At 63.3% G+C, this 16,723-nt stretch overlaps 1 protein-coding gene across 1 annotated transcript in view; it reads left to right on the forward strand.

Moving 5' to 3' along the window:
* LOC133755492 (centriole and centriolar satellite protein OFD1-like) overlaps positions 1-16,189 on the forward strand; it is a 38,263-nt gene extending 22,074 nt beyond the window's left edge. The window contains exons 10-21 of the mRNA XM_062185604.1: positions 6,611-6,684; positions 7,090-7,181; positions 8,090-8,279; positions 8,790-8,920; positions 9,776-9,887; positions 10,387-11,076; positions 11,635-11,761; positions 12,369-12,469; positions 13,813-13,949; positions 14,391-14,543; positions 15,480-15,550; positions 16,080-16,189. Coding sequence (XP_062041588.1) covers positions 6,611-6,684; positions 7,090-7,181; positions 8,090-8,279; positions 8,790-8,920; positions 9,776-9,887; positions 10,387-11,076; positions 11,635-11,761; positions 12,369-12,469; positions 13,813-13,949; positions 14,391-14,543; positions 15,480-15,550; positions 16,080-16,122 — 1,921 coding nt within the window. The 3' untranslated portion in view covers positions 16,123-16,189. The remainder of the gene's footprint in view (positions 1-6,610; positions 6,685-7,089; positions 7,182-8,089; positions 8,280-8,789; positions 8,921-9,775; positions 9,888-10,386; positions 11,077-11,634; positions 11,762-12,368; positions 12,470-13,812; positions 13,950-14,390; positions 14,544-15,479; positions 15,551-16,079) is intronic.
* Positions 16,190-16,723: the final 534 nt, after the last annotated feature.

The following is a 16,723-nucleotide window of genomic DNA, read 5'->3' on the forward strand; positions in this document are numbered from 1 at the left end:
CCCTCACGTCCCTCAGTCCCTCAGTCCCTCACGTCCCTCACGTCCCTCAGTCCCTCACGTCCCTCAGTCCCTCAGTCCCTCAGTCCCTCAGTCCCTCAGTCCCTCAGTCCCTCAGTCCCTCAGTCCCTCAGTCCCTCAGTCCCTCAGTCCCTCACGTCCCTCAGTCCCTCAGTCCCTCACGCCCCTCAGTCCCTCAGTCCCTCACGTCCCTCAGTCCCTCAGTCCCTCAGTCCCTCAGTCCCTCAGTCCCTCAGTCCCTCACGTCCCTCAGTCCCTCACGTCCCTCAGTCCCTCAGTCCCTCACGCCCCTCACGTCCCTCAGTCCCTCAGTCCCTCACGTCCCTCACGTCCCTCAGTCCCTCACGTCCCTCAGTCCCTCAGTCCCTCAGTCCCTCAGTCCCTCAGTCCCTCAGTCCCTCAGTCCCTCAGTCCCTCAGTCCCTCACGTCCCTCAGTCCCTCAGTCCCTCACGCCCCTCAGTCCCTCACATCCCTCAGTCCCTCAGTCCCTCAGTCCCTCAGTCCCTCAGTCCCTCAGTCCCTCACATCCCTCAGTCCCTCACGTCCCTCAGTCCCTCACGTCCCTCAGTCCCTCACGTCCCTCAGTCCCTCAGTCCCTCAGTCCCTCAGTCCCTCACATCCCTCAGTCCCTCAGTCCCTCAGTCCCTCACGTCCCTCAGTCCCTCAGTCCCTCAGTCCCTCAGTCCCTCACGTCCCTCAGTCCCTCAGTCCCTCACGCCCCTCAGTCCCTCACATCCCTCAGTCCCTCAGTCCCTCAGTCCCTCAGTCCCTCAGTCCCTCAGTCCCTCACGTCCCTCAGTCCCTCACGTCCCTCAGTCCCTCAGTCCCTCAGTCCCTCAGTCCCTCAGTCCCTCACGCCCCTCACGTCCCTCAGTCCCTCAGTCCCTCACGTCCCTCAGTCCCTCAGTCCCTCAGTCCCTCAGTCCCTCACATCCCTCAGTCCCTCAGTCCCTCAGTCCCTCAGTCCCTCAGTCCCTCAGTCCCTCACATCCCTCAGTCCCTCACGTCCCTCAGTCCCTCAGTCCCTCACGTCCCTCAGTCCCTCAGTCCCTCAGTCCCTCACGCCCCTCACGTCCCTCAGTCCCTCAGTCCCTCAGTCCCTCAGTCCCTCAGTCCCTCACGTCCCTCAGTCCCTCAGTCCCTCAGTCCCTCAGTCCCTCAGTCCCTCAGTCCCTCAGTCCCTCACATCCCTCAGTCCCTCAGTCCCTCAGTCCCTCAGTCCCTCACGTCCCTCACGTCCCTCACGCCCCTCAGTCCCTCACGTCCCTCACGTCCCTCAGTCCCTCAGTCCCTCAGTCCCTCAGTCCCTCAGTCCCTCAGTCCCTCAGTCCCTCACATCCCTCAGTCCCTCAGTCCCTCAGTCCCTCAGTCCCTCACGTCCCTCACGTCCCTCACGTCCCTCAGTCCCTCACGTCCCTCACGTCCCTCAGTCCCTCAGTCCCTCAGTCCCTCACGTCCCTCAGTCCCTCAGTCCCTCACGTCCCTCAGTCCCTCAGTCCCTCAGTCCCTCAGTCCCTCACATCCCTCAGTCCCTCACGTCCCTCAGTCCCTCAGTCCCTCACGTCCCTCAGTCCCTCAGTCCCTCAGTCCCTCACGCCCCTCACGTCCCTCAGTCCCTCAGTCCCTCAGTCCCTCAGTCCCTCAGTCCCTCACGTCCCTCAGTCCCTCAGTCCCTCAGTCCCTCAGTCCCTCAGTCCCTCAGTCCCTCAGTCCCTCAGTCCCTCAGTCCCTCAGTCCCTCACGTCCCTCGGTCCCTCACGTCCCTCAGTCCCTCAGTCCCTCAGTCCCTCACGTCCCTCACGTCCCTCACGCCCCTCAGTCCCTCACGTCCCTCACGTCCCTCAGTCCCTCAGTCCCTCAGTCCCTCAGTCCCTCAGTCCCTCAGTCCCTCAGTCCCTCACATCCCTCAGTCCCTCAGTCCCTCAGTCCCTCAGTCCCTCACGTCCCTCACGTCCCTCACGTCCCTCAGTCCCTCACGTCCCTCACGTCCCTCAGTCCCTCAGTCCCTCAGTCCCTCACGTCCCTCAGTCCCTCAGTCCCTCACGTCCCTCAGTCCCTCAGTCCCTCAGTCCCTCAGTCCCTCAGTCCCTCAGTCCCTCAGTCCCTCAGTCCCTCAGTCCCTCAGTCCCTCAGTCCCTCAGTCCCTCACATCCCTCAGTCCCTCAGTCCCTCAGTCCCTCAGTCCCTCACGCCCCTCACGTCCCTCAGTCCCTCAGTCCCTCACGTCCCTCACGTCCCTCAGTCCCTCAGTCCCTCAGTCCCTCACGTCCCTCAGTCCCTCAGTCCCTCACGTCCCTCAGTCCCTCAGTCCCTCAGTCCCTCAGTCCCTCACGTCCCTCACGTCCCTCACGTCCCTCAGTCCCTCACGTCCCTCACGTCCCTCAGTCCCTCAGTCCCTCAGTCCCTCACGTCCCTCAGTCCCTCAGTCCCTCACGTCCCTCAGTCCCTCAGTCCCTCAGTCCCTCAGTCCCTCAGTCCCTCAGTCCCTCAGTCCCTCACGTCCCTCAGTCCCTCAGTCCCTCACGTCCCTCAGTCCCTCATGTCCCTCAGTCCCTCAGTCCCTCAGTCCCTCAGTCCCTCAGTCCCTCAGTCCCTCAGTCCCTCAGTCCCTCACGTCCCTCAGTCCCTCACGTCCCTCAGTCCCTCAGTCCCTCAGTCCCTCACGTCCCTCACGTCCCTCAGTCCCTCAGTCCCTCACGTCCCTCAGTCCCTCACGTCCCTCACGTCCCTCAGTCCCTCAGTCCCTCAGTCCCTCAGTCCCTCAGTCCCTCAGTCCCTCACGTCCCTCAGTCCCTCAGTCCCTCAGTCCCTCAGTCCCTCAGTCCCTCAGTCCCTCACGTCCCTCAGTCCCTCACGTCCCTCAGTCCCTCACGTCCCTCAGTCCCTCAGTCCCTCAGTCCCTCAGTCCCTCAGTCCCTCAGTCCCTCAGTCCCTCAGTCCCTCAGTCCCTCAGTCCCTCAGTCCCTCACGTCCCTCAGTCCCTCAGTCCCTCAGTCCCTCAGTCCCTCAGTCCCTCAGTCCCTCAGTCCCTCAGTCCCTCAGTCCCTCAGTCCCTCAGTCCCTCACGTCCCTCACGTCCCTCAGTCCCTCACGTCCCTCACGTCCCTCAGTCCCTCACGTCCCTCAGTCCCTCAGTCCCTCACGTCCCTCAGTCCCTCACGTCCCTCAGTCCCTCAGTCCCTCACGTCCCTCAGTCCCTCACGTCCCTCACGTCCCTCAGTCCCTCACGTCCCTCAGTCCCTCAGTCCCTCAGTCCCTCAGTCCCTCAGTCCCTCAGTCCCTCAGTCCCTCAGTCCCTCAGTCCCTCACGTCCCTCAGTCCCTCAGTCCCTCAGTCCCTCAGTCCCTCAGTCCCTCAGTCCCTCAGTCCCTCAGTCCCTCAGTCCCTCAGTCCCTCAGTCCCTCACGTCCCTCAGTCCCTCAGTCCCTCACGTCCCTCAGTCCCTCATGTCCCTCAGTCCCTCAGTCCCTCAGTCCCTCACGTCCCTCACGTCCCTCAGTCCCTCAGTCCCTCACGTCCCTCACGTCCCTCACGTCCCTCACGTCCCTCAGTCCCTCAGTCCCTCACGTCCCTCAGTCCCTCAGTCCCTCAGTCCCTCACGTCCCTCAGTCCCTCAGTCCCTCAGTCCCTCAGTCCCTCAGTCCCTCAGTCCCTCAGTCCCTCAGTCCCTCACGTCCCTCACGTCCCTCAGTCCCTCAGTCCCTCAGTCCCTCACGTCCCTCAGTCCCTCAGTCCCTCAGTCCCTCAGTCCCTCACGTCCCTCAGTCCCTCACGTCCCTCAATCCCTCACGTCCCTCAGTCCCTCAGTCCCTCAGTCCCTCAGTCCCTCAGTCCCTCAGTCCCTCACGTCCCTCACGTCCCTCACGTCCCTCACGTCCCTCACGTCCCTCAGGTCCCTCACGTCCCTCACGTCCCTCAGTCCCTCACGTCCCTCAGTCCCTCAGTCCCTCAGTCCCTCACGTCCCTCACGTCCCTCACGTCCCTCAGTCCCTCAGTCCCTCAGTCCCTCAGTCCCTCACGTCCCTCACGTCCCTCAGTCCCTCACGTCCCTCACGTCCCTCAGTCCCTCAGTCCCTCAGTCCCTCACGTCCCTCAGTCCCTCAGTCCCTCACGTCCCTCAGTCCCTCAGTCCCTCAGTCCCTCAGTCCCTCAGTCCCTCAGTCCCTCAGTCCCTCACGTCCCTCAGTCCCTCAGTCCCTCAGTCCCTCAGTCCCTCAGTCCCTCAGTCCCTCACGTCCCTCAGTCCCTCACGTCCCTCAGTCCCTCAGTCCCTCAGTCCCTCAGTCCCTCACGTCCCTCAGTCCCTCACGTCCCTCAGTCCCTCAGTCCCTCAGTCCCTCAGTCCCTCACGTCCCTCACGTCCCTCAGTCCCTCAGTCCCTCAGTCCCTCAGTCCCTCAGTCCCTCAGTCCCTCAGTCCCTCAGTCCCTCAGTCCCTCAGTCCCTCAGTCCCTCAGTCCCTCAGTCCCTCAGTCCCTCAGTCCCTCACGTCCCTCAGTCCCTCAGTCCCTCAGTCCCTCAGTCCCTCAGTCCCTCAGTCCCTCACATCCCTCAGTCCCTCACGTCCCTCAGTCCCTCAGTCCCTCAGTCCCTCAGTCCCTCAGTCCCTCAGTCCCTCAGTCCCTCACGTCCCTCAGTCCCTCAGTCCCTCAGTCCCTCAGTCCCTCAGTCCCTCAGTCCCTCACGTCCCTCAGTCCCTCACGTCCCTCAGTCCCTCAGTCCCTCAGTCCCTCAGTCCCTCACGTCCCTCAGTCCCTCACGTCCCTCACGTCCCTCAGTCCCTCAGTCCCTCAGTCCCTCACGTCCCTCAGTCCCTCAGTCCCTCACGTCCCTCAGTCCCTCAGTCCCTCAGTCCCTCAGTCCCTCACGTCCCTCAGTCCCTCAGTCCCTCAGTCCCTCAGTCCCTCAGTCCCTCACGTCCCTCAGTCCCTCAGTCCCTCACGTCCCTCAGTCCCTCACGTCCCTCACGTCCCTCAGTCCCTCAGTCCCTCAGTCCCTCAGTCCCTCACGTCCCTCAGTCCCTCAGTCCCTCAGTCCCTCAGTCCCTCACGTCCCTCAGTCCCTCAGTCCCTCAGTCCCTCACGTCCCTCAGTCCCTCAGTCCCTCAGTCCCTCACGTCCCTCACGTCCCTCACGTCCCTCAGTCCCTCAGTCCCTCAGTCCCTCAGTCCCTCACGTCCCTCACGTCCCTCAGTCCCTCAGTCCCTCAGTCCCTCAGTCCCTCAGTCCCTCAGTCCCTCAGTCCCTCACGTCCCTCAGTCCCTCAGTCCCTCAGTCCCTCAGTCCCTCAGTCCCTCACGTCCCTCAGTCCCTCACGTCCCTCACGTCCCTCAGTCCCTCAGTCCCTCACGTCCCTCAGTCCCTCAGTCCCTCAGTCCCTCAGTCCCTCAGTCCCTCAGTCCCTCACGTCCCTCAGTCCCTCAGTCCCTCAGTCCCTCACGTCCCTCAGTCCCTCACGTCCCTCAGTCCCTCAGTCCCTCAGTCCCTCAGTCCCTCACGTCCCTCAGTCCCTCACGTCCCTCAGTCCCTCAGTCCCTCAGTCCCTCAGTCCCTCAGTCCCTCACGTCCCTCAGTCCCTCACGTCCCTCAGTCCCTCAGTCCCTCACGTCCCTCAGTCCCTCACGTCCCTCAGTCCCTCAGTCCCTCAGTCCCTCAGTCCCTCAGTCCCTCAGTCCCTCAGTCCCTCAGTCCCTCAGTCCCTCACGTCCCTCAGTCCCTCAGTCCCTCAGTCCCTCAGTCCCTCACGTCCCTCAGTCCCTCACGTCCCTCACGTCCCTCACGTCCCTCAGTCCCTCACGTCCCTCACGTCCCTCAGTCCCTCAGTCCCTCAGTCCCTCACGTCCCTCAGTCCCTCAGTCCCTCACGTCCCTCAGTCCCTCAGTCCCTCAGTCCCTCAGTCCCTCAGTCCCTCACGTCCCTCAGTCCCTCAGTCCCTCAGTCCCTCAGTCCCTCACGTCCCTCACGTCCCTCAGTCCCTCACGTCCCTCACGTCCCTCAGTCCCTCACGTCCCTCAGTCCCTCAGTCCCTCAGTCCCTCAGTCCCTCAGTCCCTCAGTCCCTCACGTCCCTCAGTCCCTCAGTCCCTCACGTCCCTCACGTCCCTCAGTCCCTCAGTCCCTCAGTCCCTCACGTCCCTCAGTCCCTCAGTCCCTCACGTCCCTCAGTCCCTCAGTCCCTCAGTCCCTCAGTCCCTCAGTCCCTCAGTCCCTCACGTCCCTCAGTCCCTCACGTCCCTCAGTCCCTCAGTCCCTCAGTCCCTCAGTCCCTCAGTCCCTCAGTCCCTCAGTCCCTCAGTCCCTCACGTCCCTCACGTCCCTCAGTCCCTCAGTCCCTCAGTCCCTCAGTCCCTCAGTCCCTCAGTCCCTCAGTCCCTCACGTCCCTCAGTCCCTCAGTCCCTCAGTCCCTCAGTCCCTCAGTCCCTCAGTCCCTCACGTCCCTCAGTCCCTCACGTCCCTCAGTCCCTCAGTCCCTCAGTCCCTCAGTCCCTCAGTCCCTCACGTCCCTCAGTCCCTCACGTCCCTCACGCCCCTCACGTCCCTCAGTCCCTCACATCGCTCAGTCGCTCACGTCGCTCACGCCCGCCGTCTCTCAGGTGTCAGCTCGAGCTGAAGGACGACCACATCGCTCGCACCCGGCGGCTGCTGGAGGAGGAGCAGAAGAACAGAGGTGCCCACGGGGGCCGCGCGTCCTCGTGTGGGATCCGGGCGGGGGCTCAGACCGCGGCCTGGCGGGTGTGCCCCCCCGATGCCGCCACGGCCAGGCCGGGGCCGACCAGAGCCGGGGGCGCCATGGGGACCTCCGGCGTGGGTGGACGGGGCCCCGGGACCTGAGCCGGCGCCGGCCGTTTTTGAAAGGCAGAGTGGACAGTAGAGAGAGACAGAGAGAAAGGTCTTCCTTTTTGCCGTTGGTTCACCCCCCAAGATGGCCACCTCCCGGGCCACAGCAGAGATAGAGAGACAGAGAGAAAGGTCTTCCTTTTTGCTGTGGGTCGGACGCCCCGGCCGTGGGTGGCGATGGCCGCCGGGCTCGCTGGGGAGACCCCGCGTGTCAGGGGTGGGCGTCTCCTTTCAGAGAAAGCCGTGCGCCTGCAGGAGGAGCTCGCGGCTGTGAGTGCGGAACGGGAGGAGCTCGGCCGATCCCGAAGTCGCGTGAGGGAGCTGGAGGTGATCGTGGATTTTTTTTTTTTTTTTTTTGAAATACGTGAATTCCCGTTTTCGTCACATAATTTCTTTAGCCAGTAAGGAGGTGATGGCTTACGTGAACCCGGTCATCATTTCAGTGTCACACGGGGCTGTGTAGACGGGGCTTCGGGTCCTAGGGTCCTTAGCGGTCCTAACCCACTGTGACGTGGGACCCGGACCGCCGTGACGCGTGACCTAGACCGCCGTGACGCGTGACCTAGACCGTGTGACATGTGACCTGGACCGCCGTGACGTGTGACCCGGACCGCCGTGACATGTGACCTAGACCGCCGTGACGTGTGACCTAGACCATGTGACCTGGACTGCCGTGACGTGTGACGAGACCGCTGTGACCTGTGACCTGGGACGCCGTGACGTGTGACCCAGACCGCCGTGACGTGTGACCTAGACCGCCGTGACGCGTGACCTAGACCGCCATGACGTGTGACCTAGACTGCCGTGACGTGTGACCTAGACCGCCATGACGTGTGACCTAGACTGCCGTGACGTGTGACCCGGACCGCCATGACATGTGACCTAGACCGCCATGACGTGTGACCTAGACCATGTGACCCGGACCGCCGTGACTGTGACCCGGACCGCCGTGACGTGTGACCCGGACCGCCGTGACGTGTGACCTAGACCATGTGACCCGGACCGCCGTGACGTGTGACCTAGACCATGTGACCTAGACCATGTGACCCGGACCGCCGTGACGTGTGACCCGGACCGCCGTGACGTGTGACCTAGACCATGTGACCTAGACCGCCGTGCCGTGTGACCTAGAACATGTGACCCGGACCGCCGTGACGTGTGACCTAGACCATGTGACCTAGACCATGTGACCCGGACCGCCGTGACATGTGACCTGACTCCTTTGCCGACGGCAGCTCGAGCTGGAGGCTCTGAGGGCCCAGGTGTTGACGCTGACGGAGCAGAACCGCGCACTGAGCGAACGGGTCCAGGACACGCGCGATCACTCGCGGCTGAGAGAGGAGAAACGGGAGCTGCAGGCACAGAACCGGTCGCTTCGCCAGCAGCTGGAGGACGGCAGGCGGGAAAACGCGCGTCTCCTGAGCCGTACGTCTTCTTGTTGCCTGACGCGCACGTTTGCGTTCAACCTCCAAGATGGCCGCCATCTCCCAAGATGGCCGCCACCTCACTCCCAAGATGGCTGCCATCTCCCAACATGGCCGCCTCCCGGGACACAGCAGAGTTAGAGAGAGAAAAGTCTTCCTTTACTATTGGTTCACCCTCCAAGATGGCCGCCATCTCCCAAGATGGCCGCCACCTCACTCCCAAGATGGCTGCCATCTCCCAATATGGCCGCCTCCCGGGACACAGCAGAGTTAGAGAGAGAGAGAGAAAGGTCTTCCTTTGCCGTTGGTTCACCGCCCAAGATGGCCGCCACCTCACTCCCAAGATGGCCACCTCCCGGGACACAGCAGAGTTTCTCACGAATATAAACAAACAGAACGGCCATCTTGAAGCCCTGGGCGCCTCTTAAATGAAACAGGAAACGTCCGGTGGTGACGGGGCTTCTTTTTTCTGTCTTTTTTCTGTTTTTTTTTTGTTTTTTAACCCGTTCAGGCATCGCTCAGCCGGCCCCCGAGCTCCTGATGTTCCAGGAAGAACTGAAGAAGGCGGAGGACGCGGTCGCCTCGGAGCACAAGCAGTTCGAGGCGCACAGGCAGGCGCTCCAGACCCAGCTGCGGAGCGAGGTGGGTGCCCGCGCTGTCCTCGGGCCACCGTCAGCCAGGCCACACGGTGCCGGGGCCAGAGGTCGGCAGTCGCACCGCAGAAATCCGGTTTATTTAATGTCAGATAATGGCTCCTCCAGAGAGAAAGGTCTTCCTTTTTGCCGTTGGTTCACCCGCCAAGATGGCTGCCACCTCACTCCCAACATGGCTGCCTCCCAAGCCACAGCAGAGATAGACGGTGAGAGAGAGAGACAAAAAGGTCTTCCCTTTTGCCGTTGGTTCACCCTCCAAGATGGCCGCCGTCTCACTCCCAAGATGGCCGCCACCTCACTCCCAAGATGGCCGCCACCTCACTCCTAAGATGGCCACCTCCCGGGCCACAGCAGAGATAGTGAGAGAGAGAGAGAGACAGAGAGAAAGGTCTTCCTTTGCCGTTGGTTCACCCTCCAAGCTGGCTGCCGTCTCACTCCCAAGATGGCCGCCGTCTTGATCCCAAGATGGCCGCCGTCTGAATCCCAAGATGGCTGCCATCTGCCAACATGGCCACCCTCTCCCTGCCAAGATGGCCACCTCCCGGGCCACAGCAGAGAGCTGGCCTGGAAGAGGGGCAACCGGGACAGGATCGGTGCCCCGACCGGGACTAGAACCTGGTGTGCCGGCGCCGCAAGGCGGAGGATGCCCCCGGTGAGCCGCGGCGCCGGCTGCGGATGCTCTGATGCTGTGTGACTCCCGTGGTGACACGTGTGTGTGTGTGGCGTGTGGCGGTCGCTGTGGGGGCCCCGCAGTTGGCTGGTGTGCGGCGTCTCCATAGCGGGTTTTCCCCGTGGGGGACACCGGCCGTGACCTCCAAACGCCCTTCCTGTCTGATCGTCCCAGGTCGAGCGCTCGGCGCGGCTGCAGGCCCAGGTGTCGGACTATGACGTCGCCGTGCGGAGGTTGACCGCCCGCGTGGCCGATTTGGAATCCCAGCTGAAGGACACGCAGGCAGGTGAGAGACGACGCGGACCCGTGGATGGCGTGTGTGTGTGTGTGTGTGTGTCTCTCTCACTGTCTATCTCTGCTGTGGCCCGGGAGGCGGCCATCTTGGGAGTGAGAGGGTGGCCATCTTGGGAGTGAGAGGGTGGCCATCTTGGCGGATGGCAGCCATCTTGGGAGTGAGGTGGTGGCCATCTTGGGAGACAGCGGCCATCTTGGGAGTGAGGTGGCGGCCATCTTGGAGGGTGAACCCACGGTAAAGGAAGACCTTTCTCTCTGTCTCTCTCACTGTCCACTCTGCCTGTCAAAAAATAAAAAAAAAAAACCTATATTGTGAGCTCGAGCCGGAAGCGCCCCGGCTCCGCCATCTTGGACGCTCTCCGTGGTGTCAGTAGTCACCAGTCCGGCTTCGGGAGATCTTGAATGTGCGGGTTTGTGTGACGTCCGAGACCCCCGGTCCGTCCGTGTCCCCGCTGCCCGCGCCGACCTCCGGTCACCTCTGTCGTCCACAGCCCTGGAGATCGAAGTGAACCGCGGTCCGGCGCCGCGTGTGCCCGGCCATCCTGCCGGGGCGCTCACCGGGGCCGAGACGCCGCCTCCGCTCGGCGACATGCGCGGCGACGTCCCCACCGGTCCCCTCTGGCAGCCGGAGGTCATGGCCGCCGCTCCGAGCACCGCGTGGCGTCCGGCGTCGGAGGGCGGCTCCCCCGACTCCGACCTGGAGTTTGTGGCGAACACCAAGGCCAGGGTGAGGGAGCTGGAGCGCGAGGCCGACCGTCTGGACAAGGCCTTCCGGAGCTACCGCCGGCGGGCGCCGAGAAAACCGCCCATGTCCCCGCCCATGAGCCCGGCCCCGCCCACCAGCCCGCCCAAGAGCCTGGCCCCGCCCACCAGCCCGCCCATGAGCCTGGCCCCACCCACCAGCCCGCCCAAGAGCCTGGCCCCGCCCACCAGCCCGCCCATGAGCCTGGCCCCGCCCACCAGCCCGCCCATGAGCCTGGCCCCGCCCACCAGCCAGACCAAGAGCCTGGCCCCGCCCACGAGCCCGCCCCCGCCCACCAACCCACCCATGAGCCTGGCCCCGCCCACCAGCCCACCCACGAGCCGGGCCCCGCCCACCAGCCCGCCCTCCCTGCGCTCCGGGCTCCTCTCGTCCACGCCGCGGCCGGAAGCAAAGAGAAGCCTCGGGGAGGAGACGGAAGGTGAGCGCGGGGTGGACCCGGTGCCCGCCGGTGCCGGTCCTCCGTGATGGCGGACAGAACGCGCGCCCGTCGGGCCAGGGGGAGCTCTCGCCGGAGCAGTCCTGGCTGCTCCCAAGATGGCCGCCACCTCACTCCCAAGATGGCCGCCTTGCGGGCCACAGCAGAGATAGACAGTGAGAGAGAGAGACAGAAAGGTCTTCCTTTTGCCGTTGGTTCACCCCCCAAGATGGCCGCCCTCTCCCTCCCAAGATGGCCGCCACCTCACTCCCAAGATGGCCGCCCTCTCCCTCCCAAGATGGCCACCCTCTCACTCCCAAGATGGCTGCCTCCCTGCCCACAGCGGAGAGCTGACCTGGAAGAGGGGCGACCAGGATAGAATCTGGTGCCCTGACCGGGACTAGAACCCGGGGTGCCGGCGCCGCAGGGCGGAGGATCAGCCCGGTGAGCCGCAGCGCCGGCCACACTGGGCTCTGCCAAGCTAACAGTGCGCGTCCACACCGAGCGCTCTGTGGAGACGCCGGTTGTCACACTCTCGCCCTGGTTCCCTCTGCTCCTTAGGTCAGCGCCGATCACACATGGCCGCCCCCAGCCCCTGTCTGCACAAAACACCCCGGCCGGCGCCCGCCGAAGCCAGCCACAGCCCCTCCGTCCGGCCCCCTGCCGGCCCTGCAGAGGACCAGATCCGGTGAGTACCGGTTCTGACCGGGTCCCGCAGAATCGTGGGAGCCGAGGTCTGGGCCTGGACCTGTGTGGGTTTTTTGGTTTGGTTTCCGGGTGGTGTCGGAGGTCGCGTGGCCGCGCAGAAATCGCATTTTATTGTGAAATGACGGGTAGCCTGTCCGTCCTCCGAATTATCTGGGCGGGAAACGGGATTTGGTGTCGGTGAGCATCTTTGCCGTCTGACAAATACACTTGGTTTGTACAGATACAAAAATTGAGGGCCGGCGGCCATCTTGGCAGTGAGGTGGCGGCCATCTTGGGAGTGAGAGGGCGGCCATCTTGGGAGTGAGACGGTGGCCATCTTGGGAGATGGCAGCCATCTTGGGAGTGAGAGGGTGGCCATCTTGGGAGTGAGAGGGTGGCCGTCTTGGGAGTGAGACGGCGGCCATCTTGGGAGATGGCAGCCATCTTGGGAGTGAGAGGGTGGCCCTCTTGGGAGTGAGACGGCGGCCATCTTGGGAGTGAGACAGCGGCCATCTTGGGAGTGCGAGGTACCCGAGGGCACAAAGGCCGTGTGTCGTCTCGCGCGCTCGGGTTTTCCCGGTCTCACGTCTCCTTCCTCCGACCTCCAGGGTCGACCCCAGACAGACCGAGCCTGAAGCAGACGCGGAGTTTTCGGACTCGGACGGGAACGTTTCCAAGAACAGTGAGGAACCGGAGTCGGCCTGTGGCTGTGAGTTCACGCGGCCCCGCGTGCCCTGGCTTTTACGTTTGTTTTATTTTTCTCTACTTGAACGAGCGACAGAGGGAGAGGAGGAGAGGGGTCTCCCACTCACGGGCGCGCTCTCCAAACGCCGCCGTCGGCAGGGCCTGCGCCAGGCTGAAGCCAGGACTTGAACCGCCACCCAGATATGGGATGTAGGCATCCTGGGGGCTGGCTCGACCCGCTGTGTCGTGATGCCTGGCCTGTCCGTTTTTTTTTTTTTTTTTTTTTTTGACAGCAAGAGTGGACCGTGAGAGAGATAGAGAGAAAGGTCTTCCTTTTTCCCGTTGGTTCACCACCCAAGATGGCCGCCATCTCACTCCCAAGATGGCCACCACCTCACTCCCAAGATGGCTGCCATCTCCCAAGATGGCCACCCTCTCACTCCCAAGATGGCTGCCATCTCAAGATGGCCACTCTCTCCCAAGATAGCCACCGTCTCACTCCCAAGATGGCTGCCATCTCCCAAGATGGCCACCCTCTCACTCCCAAGATGGCCACCCTCTCACTCCCAAGATGGCCGCCTCCCGGGCCACAGCAGAGATAGACAGTGAGAGCCATCGGGCTTCTCCCCGAGGCTGCAGAATCCATGCCGCGGCGGCCGTCTTGGGAAACCATGGTGAAAAGTGGAAATAACAGTTAATTCTCGCTGAGTACGAGTTGTTCTCCGTCTGTTGGCTCAGTTCATGTGAGCTCGATGTGACGATCTGCGGGAATCCCGCCTCCCGGGGCCGCGGAAGGCCGACGGCGCCGGGTTCACTGGTCCCTGGCCGATCGCGTCGTCCTCCCTGCTCTCCCCGGCACTCACTTCCCTCACTGCAAGTTGGGGGACACACACTGTCTGTCTCTGCTGTGGCCCGGGAGGCGGCCATCTTGGGAGTGAGAGGGTGGCCATCTTGAGAACGAGACGGCGGCCATCTTGGGGGGTGAACCAATGGCAAAAAGGAAGACCTTTCTCTCTGTCTCTGTCTCTCACTGTCTAACTCTGCTGTGTCCCGGGAGGTGGGCCATGTTGGGAGATGGCAGCCATCTTGGGAGTGAGGTGGCGGCCATCTTGAGAGCGAGACGGCAGCCATCTTGGGGGGTGAACCAACGGCAAAAAGGAAGACCTTTCTCTCTGTCTCTGTCTCTCACTGTCTAACTCTGCTGTGGCCCGGGAGGTGGGCCATGTTGGGAGATGGCAGCCATCTTGGGAGTGAGGCAGTGGCCATCTTGGGAGTGAGATGGCGGCCATCTTGGGTCTTGGCGAAGGGTTCCTGCTCTCTCTCTTGCTCTTCCGTGAGAACGTTGATCGTCTGCCCTGTCACGTGCAGATCAGACACAGATCGGAGACCAGGAGGAAGACGACGAAACGCGGGAACAGGGGCGGCGAGGAGAACCGAGGCGCGGTGACCCCAAAGACGCTGTGGAGAGGGAGCGGAGAGAACTGGAGAGACTGGACCGGCAGAGGGTAATGAGTGCAGCTTAGTCCCTGTGCTGGGTTCTCCACGGGAACCCAAGTGCTTGGGCCCTGCACCCCATGGGAGACCAGGAGAAGCACCTGGCTCCCGGCTTCGGATCAGCGCGGTGCGCCGGCCGCGGCGGCCATTGGACGGTGAACCAACGGCAAAGGAAGACCTTTCTCTCTCTCTCTCTCTCACTGTCTAACTCTGCTGTGTCCCGGGAGGCGGCCATGTTGGGAGTGAGACGGTGGCCATCTTGGTAGTGAGGTGGCGGCCATCTTAGGAGTGAGAGGGTGGCCATCTTGGGAGTGAGGTGGCGGCCATCTTAGGAGTGAGAGGGTGGCCATCTTGGGAGTGAGGTGGCGGCCATCTTAGGAGTGAGAGGGTGGCCATCTTGGGAGTGTGTTGAAAGACGCACTTCCTGTTTCGTCGCCCGTCTGTGTTTTTAGCGGATGATCGAGGAGTCGTTGAACATTGAAACGGAAAAGGAATTAGAAACGAGTGGTGTGGACGCGGAGGACGGAGCTGGGCGTGGCGACGGCCCCTTAGAGAAGTACATGCGGCTCCTGCAGCGCGGGCGAGAGCGGCAGTCACGTGACCAGGTGCTGGTCCTGGGCGGGGCGACCTAAGGTGGGCGGGGCGGCCTGCGGGTGGGCGGGGCGACGTGCGAGTGGGCGGGCCGGGGGCGTCCGGGCTGTAGCGCCGGCAGAGGACCTGTCGTCCGCACAGAGAACCCGGGATCTTTCAAACCCGAGGGTGACGCTCTCGGTGGGATTTTCTGACGTCCGCTGGGGCCACAGGGGGACGCGAGCGGGGTCTGGCGGAGTTTGTAAACGTTGGGTTTGAGAACGGGAGAAAATGAACGACCGGGTACGCGATAGAAGTGCGTTCGTACGCAGACCTCAGTGTTTTCTTTTTTTATATTTATTTTTTATTTGTTTTTGACAGGCAGAGGGGATAGTGAGAGAGACAGAGAGAAAGGTCTTCCTTTTTGCTGTTGGTTCACCCCCCAAGATGGCCGCCATCTCACTCCCAAGATGGCCGCCGTCTCACTCCCAAGATGGCCGCCACCTCACTCCCAAGATGGCCGCTCTCTCCCAATATGGCCGCCACCTCACTGCCAAGATGGCCACCTCCTGGGCCACAGCAGAGATAGACAGTGAGAGAGAGACAGAGAGAAAGGTCTTCCTTTTTGCCGTTGGTTCACCCTCCAATGGCCGCTGCGGCCGGCGCACCGCGCTGATCCGATGGCAGGAGCCAGGTGCTTCTCCTGGTCTCCCATGGGGTGCAGGGCCCAAGCACTTGGGCCATCCTCCACTGCACTCCCTGGCCACAGCAGAGAGCTGGCCTGGAAGAGGGGCAACCGGGACAGAATCCGGCGCCCCGACCGGGACTAGAACCCGGTGTGCCGGCGCCGCCAGGCGGAGGATCAGCCTGTTGAGCCGCGGCCCCGGCCGGACATCAGAGTTTCGATCTTGGGGAAGCTGACGCGTGCCCCGAGGGCCGTGCGTATCTGACGCCGAGTTTCTCTCGCTCAGAGCCCAGAAGACACCGTCAAAGGCGGCTCCTCCCCAGTGGAGACTCTGCCGTCCGGGGAGCACGAGGAGAGGTGAGGGCCCCGACGCCGCGTGTTTTATTGGAAAGGCCGAGATGGGGATCTGGGGTCTGCCGGCGCACACCTGGCCCACACCATGGCCCGCGCCAGCTGGGGGTGGGGTGGGGCCAACACCGGAAGCCAGGGGACTCGGTGTGTCGGCTGCCGGGACCCAGCCGGCATCGGTGAACACCCTTGGGACATCCCTGTCGCCACCAGGGGTACCGGCTACCAGGAGGTTGGCGTTGGGGACGGAGCCGGGACTTGAACCCGGGCCTGACAGGGCATAGGGCGCCCCCGGCGATGTCTCCATCTCCGTGCACCGCCTCCAGGCTCTGTTTGCTGAACCATTATCGCTCATTTTTGTCTGCCGAGGGTCCCCAGACATTCGAGACGGCCTTTTAAGAAATTACCGAATCGGCCAAGACGGGGACCGAACAAAAAAAATTTTTTTTTTTTTTACGAGCCGGCGCAGAACCCGGCAGGGCAGGGTTGAGGACGTTGATGAACATTCAGAATCCACGTTCACGTTCCCCTCATTTAGCTCCGCAGGCTTCTCCCGCGACGAAACCGAGGACTTGTGGTGATGCCGTCGGCTGGTCCTCCCGCGGGTCTCTGTGCTCGCACACAATCCTCAATAAAGATGTGGAGAAAGCCGGCGTGATGTTTTTTGGTTTTTTTTTTTTGTTTTCTACTATGATCTGTTCCGGTGAACCCCTGCCTCACGCCGTCTTCCCGGCCAACCACGTTGTGAACCGGAAGTGGTTTCCTTCCTGTCAGGAGCTGGGCTACCACGGCCGGCGTGGCGGCCATGTTCTCTCTCCGTGTCCGGTGTCAGGAGCTGGGCTACCACAGCCGACGTGGCGGCCATGTTCTCTCGCCGTGTCCACTCGGTTCCTGGCAAACCAGGCTCCGGAGGTAGCGCGTTGGCCATCGTCTACGGCTCGAGCACGTGTCCCTCCGCGTCCCGGGTTCAGACCTGCGCCCCGGTGTGTGACGAGATGACCCCGGGGTGTGACGAGATGACGCTCTCCGGGAAACGAATCCAACGCGCGTGGGCGGAGCCCGTGTGGACGGGACTGGCGCTGTCGCCGCAGGGCGGGAGGGAACCAGCTCCCCCGCCGCCGCCGCTGCTGCCCCCTGGAGGCCGCGGCGAGCAGCAGGTGCCATCGGGGAGGCGGAGGACGA

The sequence above is a fragment of the Lepus europaeus genome, unplaced genomic scaffold, assembly GCF_033115175.1.
Source record: "Lepus europaeus isolate LE1 unplaced genomic scaffold, mLepTim1.pri SCAFFOLD_521, whole genome shotgun sequence".
Taxonomy (NCBI): domain Eukaryota; kingdom Metazoa; phylum Chordata; class Mammalia; order Lagomorpha; family Leporidae; genus Lepus; species Lepus europaeus.